This window comes from Crocodylus porosus, unplaced genomic scaffold (genome assembly GCF_001723895.1).
Source record: "Crocodylus porosus isolate Cpor-Errol unplaced genomic scaffold, CroPor_comp1, whole genome shotgun sequence".
Classification (NCBI taxonomy): Eukaryota; Metazoa; Chordata; order Crocodylia; family Crocodylidae; genus Crocodylus; species Crocodylus porosus.
Window position 1 is genome coordinate 109,308,045 of NW_017728931.1, and position 17,391 is coordinate 109,325,435.

The window sequence follows — 17,391 nt, forward strand, 5'->3', positions numbered from 1 at the left end:
TCAGGCCTTTAAAAGCCTGCAGGCATTTTGAGCCCTAGGGCACACTAGCAAGGAGGCTGAGAGTACCCCAGGCCCTGTGTCCTCCTGGACAGGCTGCAGGCCAGCTGCCTCAGCCTGGCGATGCTGCCTGGCACTGTAGTACAGTGCCTTCCAGGCCCACACTGTCCAGGCCTGCAGGCTTCTGCAGGCTGCTGTAGGCTCCAGCCAGGCCTGCCAGCCCACAGGCCCAGTTGCAGGCAGCTTCTAGCTGCAGGGGCCAGCTCCAGCTGCCTGGAGCCCACCCCCAGCAGCTTGCCCTGAGCCTGCAGGTACTGTGGAGCATTGCCTTTGCTGTGCAGCTGCCAGTCCCATGCCAGGCCCCTGCGCTGGGGCCTGCAAGCAGCTGTCCAGTCCTGGCAGCACAGGGACAGCCACATGGAGGCCCAGGAGCTCTGGTAGCATCCGCCTCGCTGATGCCTATGCCCAGGTGCATGCCCACCATTCGGTCACAGGAGGAGAGTGGCAACCTCATGGTGCTGTGGGGCAAGGTGGAAGTGCAGCACCACCTTGAGCAGGGTGGGTGCTCCCACACCCAAGTCTATAAGGGGCTGTCAGCTTGGATGTGGGAGTGCAGGCACAACCAGTCAGCATGGCAGTACCGCATAAAGGTTAAGGCCTTGTGGGCACTCGTATGTATGAAGGCCCCACTCAGCTGACACTCAGATGTATGAAGGCCCCGGGGTGGTCCACAACGGCCTGCAGCACCATGGAGTGAAGCCCCTCTGGCTGTTATAAGGGTGGTCTCCATGGAGTAGGCAGGTGATGGGGATGTGGGTTGTATCCAGGGCCCTGATGCACTGGGGGAATCCCAGGGCAAAGAACCCCTTCACTACCACCAGGGGGGTCATGTATGCAGAGTACAGTGTCCCCAGCATATGGCCCCCTCTGTGGTGACCTTGCCCACTCCAAACAGGTGGCCGATGTACTGTAGCATGGCAGGTGTGGCCAGCTTGAACAGGGCAAGGGCCAGGAGGGTGTTCATAGGGAAGGGCAGCCACATGCTGGTGTCCTGCTGCTCCAGGTGTGGGTAGAACTGCTCCAGGAGGTCCTGGAAGGTTGCCTGGGTCATTCTGAAGGCCTCCAGACACTGCTCGTTGTCCCAGGTGTGCTGGACAACATGCAGCTACCAGCTGTGGCTGGCCTGGTGGGGCTGGAGGTCCAAGAATGCGATGGTGGCAGGGCAGTAGCATCCTGGAGTCTGTCACTGGACTGCTGGGGTCTGGTCAGGCTGATGAGGTTGAGGGGGAAGATGCATGGCAGTGGCCCTGGCACGGTGCACAGTGGGTGGTCAGGCATTCACTGCATGTGGGGAAGCTGGGAGGGGCAAGACAAATGTGACAGGAGCTATCTCACAAATCCCTGTTCCTGACTTCTGGTTCTTCCGCATCCTATTTTCTATCTCTGCTACCCCTATATAGAGACATGCCTGGAAGGAAAGACAAGTAGTTCAAGGACCAATTCCTAGAAGGGCTGCATTTGAAGAATAGGAAGCACAGTGTGCTGTGCAGCAAGCCACAAAATAAACTATAGATAGGTATAGGCAGATCATATGACTAAGACTGAGAGCCTACAGGTTGACTCCAAATGTCTGTCTGTGTTACCTTATCTGACCCATTCTACCCAAAAGTTTAAAACAGCGTATAAAAATATTAATTGAAACCCCTTCTGAATTAATTATGTGGCAGAATCTATTTTAAAAGGACATTGCCAATTTGAAATCTAGTCAATTTTGAAACTGGTGTATATAGCAAGTACATGTCGTTCCCCATTAAAACATGTTAAACATAAGTTATCTTGTGAAAGCAATAATAAGTTGGTTTAAAAGTGATGAATCATCATAATGCATCAATCCAGGAGATGCTATGATAAATGAAATGCAAACTGCCTTTGAATACCATAATGGTAAAGTAAAGCAGTACTATTGGATATACCTACAGATACTTTAGGTATCTTTAGTACACCTTTCATAAGGGAGAAATTTCAAGAGCTGCTCTTGGATATCAGGAGGGAGCTAGAAAGTAATACATTTGTTCTGTAAGAGATTATTATTGTTTCTCCAAACTGAACTTCTTGCCCAAGGCATCAGATTAGTCCAATAATAAATTTCCAGTGTTTTTTCATTTCACAACTATACATTTTTCAATCCAAGTATACAAGAGGTTGAGGTGAGTTGTCCAGTGTTTCTGATTTGCTTACTGCATCATCAGATAACAGAGACTCAGCTGTGCCTGGTCTGATGGGTAGAACATAAGAAAACTATCAACATCTAGAAAAGCAAGACCTTGCTATTGTATAGATGACCAAAGAACTGTCTGTTTTCATAATTAGCAAGCTTTTATTAGCCTAATACTGACAGTGAGGATTTGCAACTGTAATCCAGTTATATTTCATAAGCATAACACTCAGGCCAGATATATGTAGCTGGCACACTGTGAAGAAAAGAGTATCTTTCAGATACAGGCAGTCCTCGACTTAAGACATTTTGAGTTGCAACGAATCGCACTTACCCTGTTTATAAGTTGACACCCTGTTTCGACTTTTTGATATGTTTTGACTTTACGACGCTTGATCTGATGCAACCCTACGCCAGCGAACAAGTGCGCTGCGTTGCCCATCTCCCTGGAGAACATCTGTCCAAACTTCCTTGGACATTTTCTTTAAGAAAGCAGACAAGACTTTAGAAAAACTTGCAGTCAAAACTCCTGAGAAGACTCCAGCCAAGAACCCTTCAAAAAGTCCAGCAAAGTTACCTCAGAGAAGTCCTTCCAAATCAATATGATTGCTATTTACAATATAAATACATTAATGTAACAATATTACTCATTTATAATTGAGTACAAAATTCGGGTTATTTTTTGGTGAAAACAGGGTATTGGGTCTCGCTTTAGGAACCAATCTCCCATTTATTACATTGTTCCTATGGGAAAATCAGTTCCGAGTTACAATGTTTGGACTTAAGAGGCAGTTTTTAGGAACCAATTGTGTTGTAAGTCCGGGGACTGCCTGTATCTGGTGGTGCAGGTGAAATCACCAATCAGAAGTGTAAAGCTAGTGTCCCCTCTAAAGTCACATCTACTTGTCTATACCTTGATCTACTCTGAAGTAAGTTGTATTCAGATGTGCAAAAAACCAGTATTATACATTATAGTTACTATGGAGTCTGGCTGCTAGTCTTGAAGAGTTAATGTAGACTTTATTGCTTTTTGGAACCATTTATTTTTGGTTGAAAGCATTAGAGCCTGGTTGCTTTGAACTGGTGTGCCAGAATGTACAGGAATTTATATTGCACAGTGCAGTGCAAGAAGATGTCTCTAGATTGTATAGGAATTATATTCTAGTTTCAGCAAAAAAATGGAATGCCCCTTGAATATTCATCCTGCTATGGATAACTCTGAAATATGCTGACATAAGACAAAATGAGGTTAAAAAGCCTGATTGTTCCACTGGTTTTACGTCAGTCTTTCTCTGTTGACTTCAAGAAAGTTCTATTGGCCTAAAACCTTCAAGGGATTGGGGCATGGGCAGTCTGCCTAACAGTTAGATCACAGGAAAAAAAACAGGGGCCTGGGATTGACTCAGAGGATGGGGGCCATAATACCCAACACAGAGGAGAATCTAGCAGCAGAGTCCACAATGCATAGGCCGAGTACCAGTCTGAGGGATAATCCACAGAGCAAAGTCCAAGACCAGAACCTAGCTGTGGTTAGGAGCCAGGAAGCAGAGCCACAGAGAAATCCAAAGCTGAAGTCCAGAAATAAACCAAAGCCAGGGTCCAAAACCAGGAGAACCAGAGTGCACAAACCAGGAGGCTTGCTACAGGAGAATTAGATCGAAGCTGGCAACTGGTCTGCACACCCAGGATCCCTGCTGGCATTAAATCAGGGGTGGGCAAAATATGGGCTGCAGGCTGGATCTGGCCCTCTAAGGGATTTTATCTGGCCCACAGAAGGTCCCTCAGCCCCATACGGCCCAGGCGTGGGAGGCAGCCTTGGCTGTGGCAAATGCTGCTGGTCCTGCTGTCCCTGGGTGCGCAGTAGGGTTGGGGCAGCGTGGCACAGCAGCCAGACTCAGCTTCCCAGCAGCCCTGGTGCTGCGGGCCCCAGCCCCACTGCCAAGCACCCTGGCCTGTGTGCCCCATGCTCACCACTGGGGGTGACAGATGGAGCAGGCAGATGGGCAGACTGCCCTCATGGAGATTGGCCTAGGACCTCTGTGGGCAAGGCACATGTGGCCAGGCAGATGGGATGGGGCTATGGGTGGGAGGGAGGCAGTGTTTGGGAGTGTGATGGATGGGCAGGGCTGGGGTAAGATCACAGGGTGGTGACAGCATGGGGCTGGGGCCCATGGCAGAACCATGATCTGCTCCCCTCATTCTTGCTGTGCCCCTGGCCCTGGTCCTGGCCCCATACTGTCATCATATGATCCTGGCCCCAGTCCTGGCCACCCATCCCACTCACAGATGCTGTTCCCCACCTGCCTGCAGCCCCATCCCATTCACCCATCTGAGTGCCCCCTACCACCAGGAGTCCCAGGCCAGTCTCCATGGAGACCCCATTTGCCCACCCACCCACTCCATCTGGTACCCCCAGCAGTGGGTGTGTGCTGGATATGATCAATTGCCCCCTCCTGCTCCTCCTTCTGCTTTTCCGGTTCCCCACACCTAGTCAGCATCACCGAATCACAACGCTGCACTGGTTCAGCATCCCCCTGCCCTGGCCCACAACAGCTTGCTAACACTCCCTAAGTGGCCCTCCAGCCCAAATAATTAAAGCCCAATTAAAACAGAGATGGCCAACCTGCGGCATAGACAGCAGGCACGGAAAGCCTCTGTGGCACGTGGCACATTGACAGTTAAGGCAGGAAGCAGAAATCAAAGCAGCAAATATAAGGTAGGGAGTGCAAAGGAGGAATCAGAAAGTAGAGCAGCAGATCATACAGGAGAAGGGGATCCAAGTGGCATTTCGGGAGGGTGTGGAGCTAATTTGTGGCATGCCTGCCAAAACAGTTGGCCCCCACTGAGTTCAAGTGTTCTTCTGTTCAGGCAGCTGCTTTGGGGTGAATTCCTGATTCAGCTGAAGTTAATAGTAACATTTCCACATAATAGAATCAAGATTTCCTCTTTGAAGTTATTGGATTCATTTGCATCCTTCAAAATGGCATATGGCCAGTGAGATTTATATATGTATGTTTTTAATATTCACAGCTGATATTTTTAACAGTTTCTGCCGAGTTGCTCCAACCACTTCATCTGCTACTGCACTGAAAAGCATGAAGCTCTCGACAGTAATGAAGTGTGTAAAGGGAAGTCAATGCTTCCTTCACTTAAATGTTAAAGGAACACTCAGTCTCAATGGTAAGACAACTGAGTTGTTACTGGATTATTTTGTTTTTGTTTATTTTGTTTTACTTTTTGTTTTTGGCCCAATTTCATTCTATTAGTTTGGGTATAAGCCAAATTGAATTAATCGTATCAGTCAGGTTCTGTGGAATAGCTTATGCATGCTTTTACAAAAACCCTACGGTGAAATTCTGGTCCCAGTGATGTCAGCAGGATTTTTGCCACTGACTTCAGTGGAGCCAAGACTTAACTCCAGATATGTTGTACCCAATAATTTCCCTTATCCAACAAAATCATGGGTCTTTCTATCTTGTGCCTGGCAGCAGTGGGGGGCAGTGGCATGGAGTTGTGTCCCCTGCTGCTGCCCGGTGGGCATGATGTGCCTTGCCATGGTGGCATGGCTGGTGTGGGGCTCCTGGGTGGAGGGCAGGAGGATGGGCAGGCTGCATCCTCCTCTGTCCCCCCCAGGGTCCACTCAGCTGTGTTCGAGCCATGAATGAGTGAATGAGTTGTATACCATAACCATTTTGAATTAATTTAATCATTGATCTAATCTTCATATTTTGTTAATGGACCTATGTAGACCAAATCTTTCAAACTTCTATCTATTCTATCTATAAGCTTAACTTGAAGTGAATATATGCTACTCATAGGCTTAAAGTAAAGCATATGCCTAAAGGTTTGCAAGATCAGCCCATTCATTTCTAACAATTTATGTTCTGTCTGATATAATTATAAATACTTACATTTTACATTCAGATGAAGTATATGCATCTTAAATGTAGAATAAAAGACTCTGAATGTACTGTACTTGTTTGCTTTATCTTTTGTTTTTTAAAGACGGTGCAAGTAGACTTTTAAAATCAATTTTATGATTAATTTCAGAAAATATTCGTGGGCTGGAAATTTGTTATCTCTCACTGGACACACAGCAGACCAGTTGCATGAATGTGAGGTTTTCTCGAAAAAAAACCCAGCAGCCTCTTGGAAGGAAGGTAGACTGTGTTTCAGTTGTGTATAAAAATGTTATAAGCCTTTAAGGAAACCCCCCAATGTTCATTATAAACTTATATTTTCTATATCAGACCAGGTGTAGAAAACTGAACATGAAATTTAAATTTCTATAAAGATACAGGAAAACCTGCTTATAGCAAAATATAATTCAAATCTTATCACTTTTTTAACATGTAAACTCTCTTTACCATTTCTTTATCATGGTGGATGAGGTACTACACTCTATAAAGACTAAGTTTATGATCATGTTCTATATATTTTTTTCTTTTGTGCAAGCAATATTGTGGGTGAAATTTTGCACCTTCAGTTATCTACAGGGCACAATGTTATTTGGGCCTATGAGTATGATTTTATGAGTTACTTATTTTTTTCCTTTAGGGTGATTGCAACTGCAAATAAATTATAATGTAAAACTGCTCTTTTAAGTATTTGCACTTACAATTTGCAAGCACCAAAAGCTAGGCTTTAAATCTTTAAATATATGTTACACTTTATGAAAAACGAGAGATGAATTTTGTCTTTAGTCATTGGTAGGTAGCTAGGTTATTAATACCACAAAAGGGGTTGTTTTTTGTGCCTGTATACAGACCATTTTGGTCACATATAAGAAATGAGGTCTTTTTCTTCTAAATGGTATTTGGCCACTAACACTCCAATAGCATCCTTTGAACATATGCATCTTAGTGCAACACAGAGCTGCTAAACAGCCAGAAATATTGAACTTGGGATAGATTGTAAGTATATCCTTCTGAAAACATATTTATGGATTTTTGGGGGGAAAATTACTTGGAAAATTATGGAATCCTTTTGAATCCACTAGGTAGAGTAGTTACCTCAAGTGATTTTATTTCTCTTGTCTTGGCTCCTACATTATTAACTTACAGAAGAAATTAACATGATTACTGTAAACATCTATTATTAATCCTTATGCTAAAGATTAACATTTAATGAACAAATAATGACCTTTGGGTGATTTCTGATGGAAAAGTCATAATTCATACTGTTGTATGTTTAGCAACCTATCCCAAAAATATATATAGCCAACATAAAGACTTTTCTAGAAGGGAATGTGGGAATTGTTGGCATCAGTGAGCCAAATGGCAAATAGAATGGCATCAGGGAGCAATGGCCATAAACTATTAGAGGATGGTTTCAGGTTGGATGTAAGGAAGGACTTTTTTTATGGTAAGGGTGACCAGAATCTGGAATAGACTTCGCAAGGAGGTGGTGAAGTCCCCAACCTTGGAAGTCTTCAAGAGGAGACTGGACAGGCACCTTGTTGGTATCATTTGATCTCAGCAGTATTTCTGCCCAGAGCAGTGGGGTTGAGCTTGATGATCTTCTGAGGTCCCTTCAAGCCCTTCATTTTTATAATTCTATAGAGCTGGGGTAAAGCTTTTGAAGAAACCTAAATGGCTTTGCAGTTTGGCCTCCTAAGTTGCAGAATCATTATGAAAAAGTTAGCACTGGTCATGAAAATAAAAAGTAAAAGGTGTTTCATAGACTCTATCATCAGGGTATTTCTTCCTAACTAAGCATTAGCTTTACTAGGGCTTATAAAATGCAATTTAAATTGGGATTTTTAAAGAGGTCTAATAGAATGGAGGTATCCACTCCCCACTGAAATTCCAAAGGTGATTCCAATCTCAGCCTTAATATTTACCTTCATTTAGCTTTTAAAAGCATTTGATAATTCATGGATATTTGTATCCAGATGAGTGTGGCCGTGCAATATGTGGTGCCGCAGACCTGTCTGGTGCCATGCACTGCACATTCAGGTGTTCTCTGTACTGTAAGGTAGCAGGGAGATCCCATGATCAAAAAAAACCATGTGGAAAAAAAAGCGGGATGGCGCATGTGCAGGCAGTGCATGCTGCCCAAAACTGCCATGCTCCAGCTACTGACCAGACTCTGAGCAGCAGTATAGCCCTGGCTGCAGCTACCTGAGGTCCCCAGGACCCCAGATAAGGCTACTGGCCTCAGACTCCCTTACCCAACCTGGGGTAACCTGCTGCGTGCCAGAAGGCATGTGGCATAGGCGTTCCCTGGGGACAACTTGCCCCCAGGGAAACAAATGTCCATGCTCTTGTGGATGCAGGCATATAAGTGCAACAGTTGATCATTTCTTCAATCAGAAATTGATACTCTTGAAAATCCTTTCTGAAAAAATTTCTCTTTGTCATATTGTTTGTCATCAGAAGCTAGTTTAAACCAAAGAGAACCCATGTTTAATCCTGTAATATTCTGTAGTTTGCATGCCTTCTGAAAGTCATACATAAACTTGATTTTACATACATGTTTTGAACAGGTACAAGTACAGTTTAATTGCTTTGAAGTCAAAGCAGCGCAGCACATCTATGTGACTATGAAAACAATACCAAATTACTGTGAAGTAAAGCTGAGTCAGGAATACTATGTTGAAGGTAGGATATTGTCCATAACATGATGTTTTGGTGGTGGGAAAACATTGAGGCCAGGTCCTGTTGTGGGATAAATTCACCTAAATGAAGCCACACCAGTTCAGATATACCCTTTTTATATAAGCTGAAGTTCAATCTGGTCTTTGTGAAACCCAAGATTGATACATGAAAGGGTGTGAAAATCCAGAACTAAAACTGTACCTTCATAACTGCATTATACCTCTGGCAGCTTGAATGCACAGGTTCAGTCAGGAATCCACTTTTACCTAACTGTTTTGCATATAATTATGCATATAAATTGGAGACTCTAGCACCACATGAGAATTTGGCTTAAAGTCATTTTTTGAGATTCCAACTGAATTCCAATATACGCTTTCAAGGGTAGAATTAGACCTTGGGGGAAACTTTACTGAGAAATTCCAAACAAACATGAAAGCTTTTCTTTACAATTAATTTGTCTTCTACCACTTGCTCCAGTGTATTTGGGTATTATAGTAACAGTTCCAGCCTCCCAAATATTTACTATTTTAAAATTTGATAGATGGTATTGCATGGATTAAATTATATGCTGTTACATCTTACTGCGTATGTAAACTTTGGAGTATTCAGCAAGTATTTCAACATCTTATTAAATTACCACATTTGTCATTGTGGCCAGATTTAGACAGTACTCTTTTACTGGTATAAGTGACTGGAAATCAGTCTATCAGAAACAGAAGTTCAGCACACAAAGACTTGTTTAAAAATGGCAGAACCCAGTCTACGATTTGCTCCCACCACCGAAGGGTGAACGTGCTCTGTTCACTACCAATCTACACTATACTGCTTACAGAAAATCTTGTAACTTGGATTGATTCTGCCTCAGGCATTTTAAATATCTGTACCTAGCCTGTATGTAAAGTGTACTTTGTGAACTTAAATGGAAAAAAATCCCCCAGCTTTTAGAAAACTTAATATAAAAACACTTTATATGGAAGAAGAACAAAGAAATACACTGAAGAATTGCTACTGGCAGTATATGGGAAAAAAGAAAACAAAATATGGTTCTAATATTGATTTAGGCACAAAGAGAGGGGAAAATTAAGATTAGGAAACAGATTTGTAATTGTATGGATTAGGTTTAGTCCTCTTTTGAATCAAGCTTTAAAGCACTGAGTTCTGTGTACTTGTTATCTGCCAGGAATGTAACTGGCCTTTATTCCTGGCTAACTTCCTAGCCATTAAATAACATATTATTAAAATAAGCTTGGGGTGGGAGAAATTAACATGGGAAAAGTTCTGAATTACTTATTTCAGATAAATTAATCTGGAAAGCTGTTGGAGATTTATTCAAGGGAGGAATGACTAAAATTATTAATGTGTACGCTGCCTAAAGGGGGTCAGGGTGTGGTTTAGTAGCCCAAATTAGAAATTTATTTAAAGTTTTGATTAGGATATATAGTGGGAAAAAGCTAAACCACTGAGACATCTGCATTACTTCCTGTGAGGTGATCAGTGTATGAGAAAGAAGTATTTGCTGTATGCTGTTTTCCTCTCTGAATTTTTACCGGGTGTAAATCTGTCTTTCAAAACTAGTGAGATGATCCTCAGGAGTACTAGATAAATTTTCTGTTGGGAGGTACTTGGGTATTATGGTGTTGGAAGCTGTAGAGGTAGCTTGTAGAAACATAAATATCTTGTAGGTATATAAATAAATATTCTGTTTTGTATTTTGCAGACTGCAGAAACAATGATGTGGGAAAACATATTCCATCTTGTTCAGGTGAGTTCAACTCCATTGATTTTGTATATTTATGTAGTCTAACAATGCAGGAGAAATATATAGCTTAGAGCTGTCAGTACTTCAAGTAGCTTGTACGCTGATATATTTCCATAGTTCCATAACAGATATGAATAGATACATAAAAATATAAAGATAAAATGAATATATATATCACTATTGCCAGTGCAGTTATTACAGAATTGGCAGAGCTTTGGATATGGTGGAAAACGTAAGTGTTTATGAATACTCGTTTGGAAGGTTTAGCTAACAGATGAAGTAGTTAGTGCCCTGTTTAATATTTAAACTTATAAACACATACATGTAGGTTAGGTCCTATCCATGCATTCTGAGATACTTGTTGCAGCCTGTGTGCATTTCATGAATAATCCTGTAGAAATCAGTCAAATGAACAGGGGCTATTATTGGACTGCTCAAATGTATAAGGCCTACAGGAAAGATTTATATTGAAAGGGACATAGACAACTTAACATACTGTGTTTTCTTTTTAGTAGTTTTTTCATTGCCAACTATTGTTATGAGTAACATCGAAATTATTTAAAACCAAATGAGATTAGGAAACGTTGGCATGTCTTTGTGTTTTCCACCTACTTTTTCAGTTTGAGATCTTAACAGCATTGCAGAGTCAGTTTCTTAATCTGAGTTTTCTTTAATCAGCCTGTTAAGCAACATCCTTTCCTGTTGTCAGTATGAGTCTTTAAACAGCCGGGGGTTTGAGGGGGGGAGGCAATACCGCTCCTCCCCTTGAAGTCTTAAAATAGGTCCATATGATGAGAAAATCTCTTGCATGTTTACATATGATGATGTGCTACATCATTCTATGTTTTTATCTTGGTTACTGCATATTTATAATATAACATTATTATTCCCTGTCTGACATAACCTTTTGTCAGCATAAGTAGATTCAGGATCAGCACCGTAGCTAGACTCTTGGCAGCCCTCAGCAAACTTTTAGTATTGGGCCCCCCTTGATAATGATGATGATAATAATAATAATAAAAAAAAATTAAAAATACCATTTTGGGGCCCCCTTTCTGTCCAGGACTCAAGCAGCCACCCAGTTCACCCATGCCTGTGTCTCGTCCTGTCCAGGATTTAGTAAAAGGGAGTGCGGGAGCAGTGACCAACACTGCAGGGATGGTTGTAACTCCACTCCCTGCTTCTCCCCTCCTCTGGCATTGGGCAGACTACTCTGTGGGAGCAGCAGATTGGGACTTGTAAGTTCCTAAAACACCTAAGAATTCCCCTCCTTCTCTTCCATGCTCAGCACCACATCCCTTCCCCTCCCCTCCCATTGTCCCTTCTCCTCCCCCGCCATTGTCTCCATTGTCCCAGGCTGATGCAGGGGTGGGAGCTTCAGAGCTGTGCCTACCCTGCTTCAGGCAGGATCAGCTGAGGATTACATCAGTGATGGTATCAGGCAGGTTCCCTTTCTCTGAGCCTGCACCAGACTCATGGGGAACACCTGGGGGCACTGGGCAGGGAGGAGGAACCTTCCCACCACTGCTGCTGTCCACAGCTGGAGCAAGGCAGGAGCAGCAATGAAGCTCCTTCTGCTCCCACATCAGCTGGGGACAACAGGAACAGCAGTAGTGGTGAGCCAGGGGGCAAGGGAGATTGGGAATGGTATGTGTTGCTGAGTATGGAGGGAAGCTGCTTTCATGAAGTAGTCTAAACGGAGGGTTAAGTTGCACCCCCACACCTGATCTGCTCCTTCATGTCAGGTTCTGTAAGATCATGGAATCAAAGAATTTATCGTAGTGCCTTTGTCCACTAATGGAGGGACAAGACTTGTAGATAGGCTTACTTCTTATATCACAATGGAAAATTAGTTACATATGGCCAAGTAAATAAAATTGAATACAGATTTAATACAAATTAAGAGTGTCCATTTTTAAGAGTGTCTATTTACCTTATACTTACCTTACTTACCCAGCATGTAATATTTCATGTATGCCTTAAAAAGATAGCGATGGATTTATAAACTGAGTATAATGAGAACAGTCCTGTTTTGAAATCCTTTCTTCTGGAATCTGCCTATTTATTTTCTTCCTTCATGACTCTAAAGGGGAAAAAACAAACCAAAACCAGACCTGCCCTAAGAAATAAAAAGTGTAAACAAACAAACAGCCTGCCCTCCCCCTGCAAATGGAAAACTTGAGTGCTTCTGTGGAGAACATCAATATATTTTAAAATAGTGGCAGCTTTGTAGAGAATCTTTAAGGGGCAGGCAGAATGGATGGATGCCTAACACTGGAAGAACAAGGCTGTAACTTCATGTTTAATAATATAATACAGCAAGGCAGAAAACAGGATAGAGTTACATCTTGGACTAACTAATTCAGAGGTGTATTAACTTTTGTAAGCAACAGTTCACTTCTCCAGGTGGTGTAAAAGGACTTCCAGGGAGCAGGCATTCAAATAGAAAGAGTGAATTAAAATGCAAAGGACAAGGAAAAGAGGGGAAAGGGGGAGGGACAGTTCTGGGAGAGGCAAACAGCAGTAAAGCCACAGGGATATAGGGGTCATACAAGATAATCCAGATAATACACTAAGAAACCATAGTCTCCATTTGGACTGTACTTAACACAATCTGTGGATGATCTCTTGTTCAGTAATTTCATGATCACTGTAGTTTTTAAAGCCTGATTGTTTAAAAACAGCTACTTCAAGGTCTGTGATAGAACATCCAGGAAGGCTGAAGAGTTCTGACACAGGCTTTCGGGAACTGACGTCAGATCGGTGTCCTGTCCATTCCTTCTTTCCATAGAATTGTAGAATCATAGAGAAGTAGGGCTGGAAGGGACCTCCAACCTTCTGTCTGAGGCAAGATCATCTATATTCAAACCATTCTATACAAATCCTAACCTCTTAGCAAAACCACACAGTCAACTATGACATACAACCCAAGACATAACACCCTAGCTTGCCACAGGTAAAGCAGGGGAACCACAGCAGCCAACATCCTGCCACTATTAAGGCTGTTAAAAAATGTGCTCAAGAGATCTTAGGAAGAGGGCCATGCCCCCTGCTACAGAGAAAGGCAACCCCTCCCCCCGCCGTCCATACCGATTTGACCATATACTGTGATCAGTCTGACCCTGAGTGAAGGGACAAGTGCAGAAAGAAATCCTAGCTAAACCACTCTAGACCGATTTTACAGAAAAGGTCTGGACACATGATACATTTGCATTAGTACAAGTAACTGCTACTTAGACTGTCATATAAAAAGAAGTGGTCATTCACTGGACAACCCTACTCCTGTGTAACTTACTTGATTCTGGTGTAGATCTATTCTGAGAAAATCAGAAGTAGTACTACGCTATGTTGGTTAAATTGATTTAATTGTTGTGTGTCCAGAGCTCACTCAAGATAGCCATTTGATAAGGGCAAACAGACTCTTATCTGTTCCCCTTCTACTTAGAGGCAAGACACTATCAGAGAACCTACAGCGATGAAGGGATAGGTTCACATTTATCTGCTTTAGTTACTGGTGGTAATTTAAAGTAATGTACAAAGTTGATGCAAGTTACATTGATGTAAAGGTGAAGTTACATGTTACACTTAGACCATAGTCAATCTATGGAATATTAAGTAGTGTTAAAGGAAGATGATACTGTGAGCAGTTGTACATTAAGGGTTAATACCTTTCCTTGCTTGCACAGTTCTGACTTGTTGCTAGAGGGCTGGTGAGCAGGAGTATGGGTAGGAGTCAGGGCACTTGGGGTCTGTCCCTGCTGTGGTTGGGGCGGGGGGATCTGGGAGCAGTGCATCTTGAGATGCTGGAGGACTACATAGTGCTCATTTTATCTCTGTGCAGTAGACTGAAGTTACCCTAACATGAACTAGGTAGCATGGCCCAGAGTTAACCCTGGCTTGAAGTGGTTTAATTTTGAGATGCTCAGAAGGCACTTAGAAAAGTTAATGAGTTTAACATGGAGACACTCACATTTTAAGGTCCCTCACTATGGTGTAAGTGTAACTTCACCATAGTAAGTAGATACTATGAAGAAGTAAACTGGGGAATGGAGTGTTAACAAATTTGCCCAAAATGAAATTTTTCCAAGACCATGTAAGGTCTGGGGACAGAAATGAGAAATCTTAACTGTAACTCCCTCCCCACATCCCACAATACTTCTGCTCTGGTAAGGTTAGTGTTACCTTATACTTACCTTATCTTATCAGTTTCTGTGCTTTTCTTTATGCAGGATCATTAATAAAAGCCGTGTGAAGTTACAGAAGTTGTTGAATCAAAGAGTGTAATCTATAACTTCACCCTTTATAAGTGTGCCATGTGTCTGGATCTTTAGATTGAAAATTAACCAGCCAAACAGTTAGCCATCCTGCTACCTGAATATTTGGCAATAAATGATAAAATCTGTTATTGGCCTAAGTGTTAACTGCACGTATTTTCTATTAACCCTTCTCACCACAGAATAATTAGTTTGGGGAACTAAGGTGAAAAACACTTACCTTGATTCTTCAAATTTTAGAAATTTGAGCCCTATTAAGTATAGTTAATATTGTCCTGTCTAAGAATTAAACTAGATACGTTTGTACTTATACTGAAGTTTCTTAAAGGAAGAAGATATTTATGTAGACATAACTGTGCATAGAATAAAATCAAATGTCATACATGGGAATTTATAATATTGCAGAGATTAGGCCTTGAAATTCAGCTTTGTGGTATATCCGGTCATGATTATAGAAAATAAAGTAGTGATCATAATTAATCTGTATATTTCTACAATAACCATATCATAAATGTCAGCCTGGAAGAAGTAGTATGGTCTTGCAGCTGTGATGATCAAAGGGGTATACAAGGAGTAAGATTCGTGTGGGGAGGTAGAATCTTTTACTGGATCAAATTTGTAATCAGGTGACATGTTAGACAAGATTTCAGGCACAAAATACGCTCAGCTCTGGAAAAGGAGCAAATACTTCCCAATTCCTCATCTTTTTTATCAGCACAATGGGGTTAAACAAAAGCAATTGTTCTAACTATATTTAGGTTTGGCTGTCTGCCGAAGTTGGTAGGATAAAAGATATGACCTCACAATATGATAAAAGATAGGACTTCACGAGTCTCCCTTCTCACAGTGTTGATTCACAAAAGAAACAAAGAACCTTTAAAAATACAGTGAAATAATTCCATATTTTTTTCTTATCTCAGCAGGGAAGTTGGATTACAGTGTGGACAGGGAAAAGAAAGTCATATCTGTGAATATATCCCATTTTCCTGGAGACCAGGACTATTATGTTCGCTTATGTCACAAATGGTTTATTTGTGAAGATGCAGGGGCATTGGCTCGGGTAAGACATTTATTACAGGCTGAAAGAGTAGGTTGAATTCACTGAGTGACTCATAGTACTCTGGAGGGTAGGACTAGGATTTAGAATGACCTGAATAAACTGGGAAATGGTCTGCAATCAACCAGATGAAATTCAACGAGGACAAGTGCAAAGTTCTGCACTTGAGACAAAATAATTGCATGCATAAATAATTGCATGTACAAAGACAGAGAGGGGAATTACTGGCTGGGCTGAGGTTGAAGATTTATGAGAAAACCTTGAAAGAGCTAGCATTATTTAGTCTGCATAAGACAAGACTGAGTGGGGATTTGATAAAGGTCTTCATATACCTGAAAGGTGATTATAGAGAGGATGAAAATGGGTTTTTCTTTGTGGCCATAGGAGGCAGTATTAGGAGTAATGGCCTCAAGCTGCAGCAGAGGAAACTTAGGTTGGAGATTAAGAGGAATTTTCTCCCTATGAGGGTGCTCAAGCATGGGACCAGGCTGCCTAGAGAAGTTGTGGAATCTCCATCCTTAGAAATTTTCAGGAACAGGTGGGATAGACTCTTGGGTGGGATGATTCAGTCAGGGATGATCCTGCAGGGGGCTTGACTAGATGATATTGAGAGGTTCCTTCCAGCCCTACTTTCCTATGATTCAGAGGAGTAAAATTACTTAGGTGCCTGAGAAAAATAAGGGTTTTCTCTGCTGATTTTTTTGTTATTGAACCAACTATATAACTGGGAGAAATGTTAGACAAACTTTTGGGCACAAAGTGCCTTTCATTATGCCAGGAAAGAGGCCTACTTTCAGATATGATTATTGGTTAAATACACCCCATAATTTTTATGCAGTTTTGTTAATAGGTAGCAGATATACTGGCTTCACCAGCCTCTCTTTCATTTCAGATAAAAGGGAAGGAGTCTTTGAAATCAATTTCTTTGCAGTACTCCAAGTTACTGCCTTGTCTCTGCATTGAGGTAAAGTATTCTGATGCCTTTCAGCTTACAATTGGCTTAGAACAATTACGCCAAAGGTGCAGAAGGCGTCTGTGACTTGTTTTCTAAGTAGGAGTGCACCAATAGAGATTTTTGGGGCCAGTACCGATGGTTGATTTTTAACAAGCCATGTTGGCTGGTACTGATCTAATTCCAATATGCAGCTCCACAGCATGGAGAGTGGCATCTGGCTGGTAAGTCTATTCTGGGGGAGGGGGTAGGGGGAAGGAAGGGGCGTGGGAGGAGGCAAATAGAGTCCCCCATGGTGAGGAGGGAGTGGGGCTGGGTTGGGTGGGGCACAGGACAGAGCTGTGGCTCATCTGGGTGATGAAGGGGGGTGGCTCCTGCTGCTGTGTGCACACTGGGAGAGCTGGAGGTGGGGTATGTCCCCAGATCTGTGCATGGGGTGGGGCAGGCTGCCACTGTGGCCTGGGGCCACAGCTGTGCTGGGCTCTTCCCAGTGGGGGGGTTGGGCCAGGCTGTGCTTGGGGCAGGTGGTGGTGCTGCT

The 17,391-nt window shown here is 42.5% G+C and overlaps 1 protein-coding gene across 2 annotated transcripts in view; it reads left to right on the forward strand.

Annotated features, from left to right (window-relative positions):
• IL17REL (interleukin 17 receptor E like) overlaps window positions 1-17,391 on the forward strand; it is a 63,054-nt gene that overhangs the window by 26,201 nt on the left and 19,462 nt on the right. For both annotated transcript variants that reach the window (XM_019543485.1, XM_019543486.1), the window contains exons 3-8: window positions 5,243-5,392; window positions 6,263-6,372; window positions 8,700-8,814; window positions 10,529-10,573; window positions 15,765-15,904; window positions 16,794-16,865. In XM_019543485.1, the coding sequence (XP_019399030.1) occupies window positions 5,243-5,392; window positions 6,263-6,372; window positions 8,700-8,814; window positions 10,529-10,573; window positions 15,765-15,904; window positions 16,794-16,865 (632 nt within the window). The remainder of the gene's footprint in view (window positions 1-5,242; window positions 5,393-6,262; window positions 6,373-8,699; window positions 8,815-10,528; window positions 10,574-15,764; window positions 15,905-16,793; window positions 16,866-17,391) is intronic.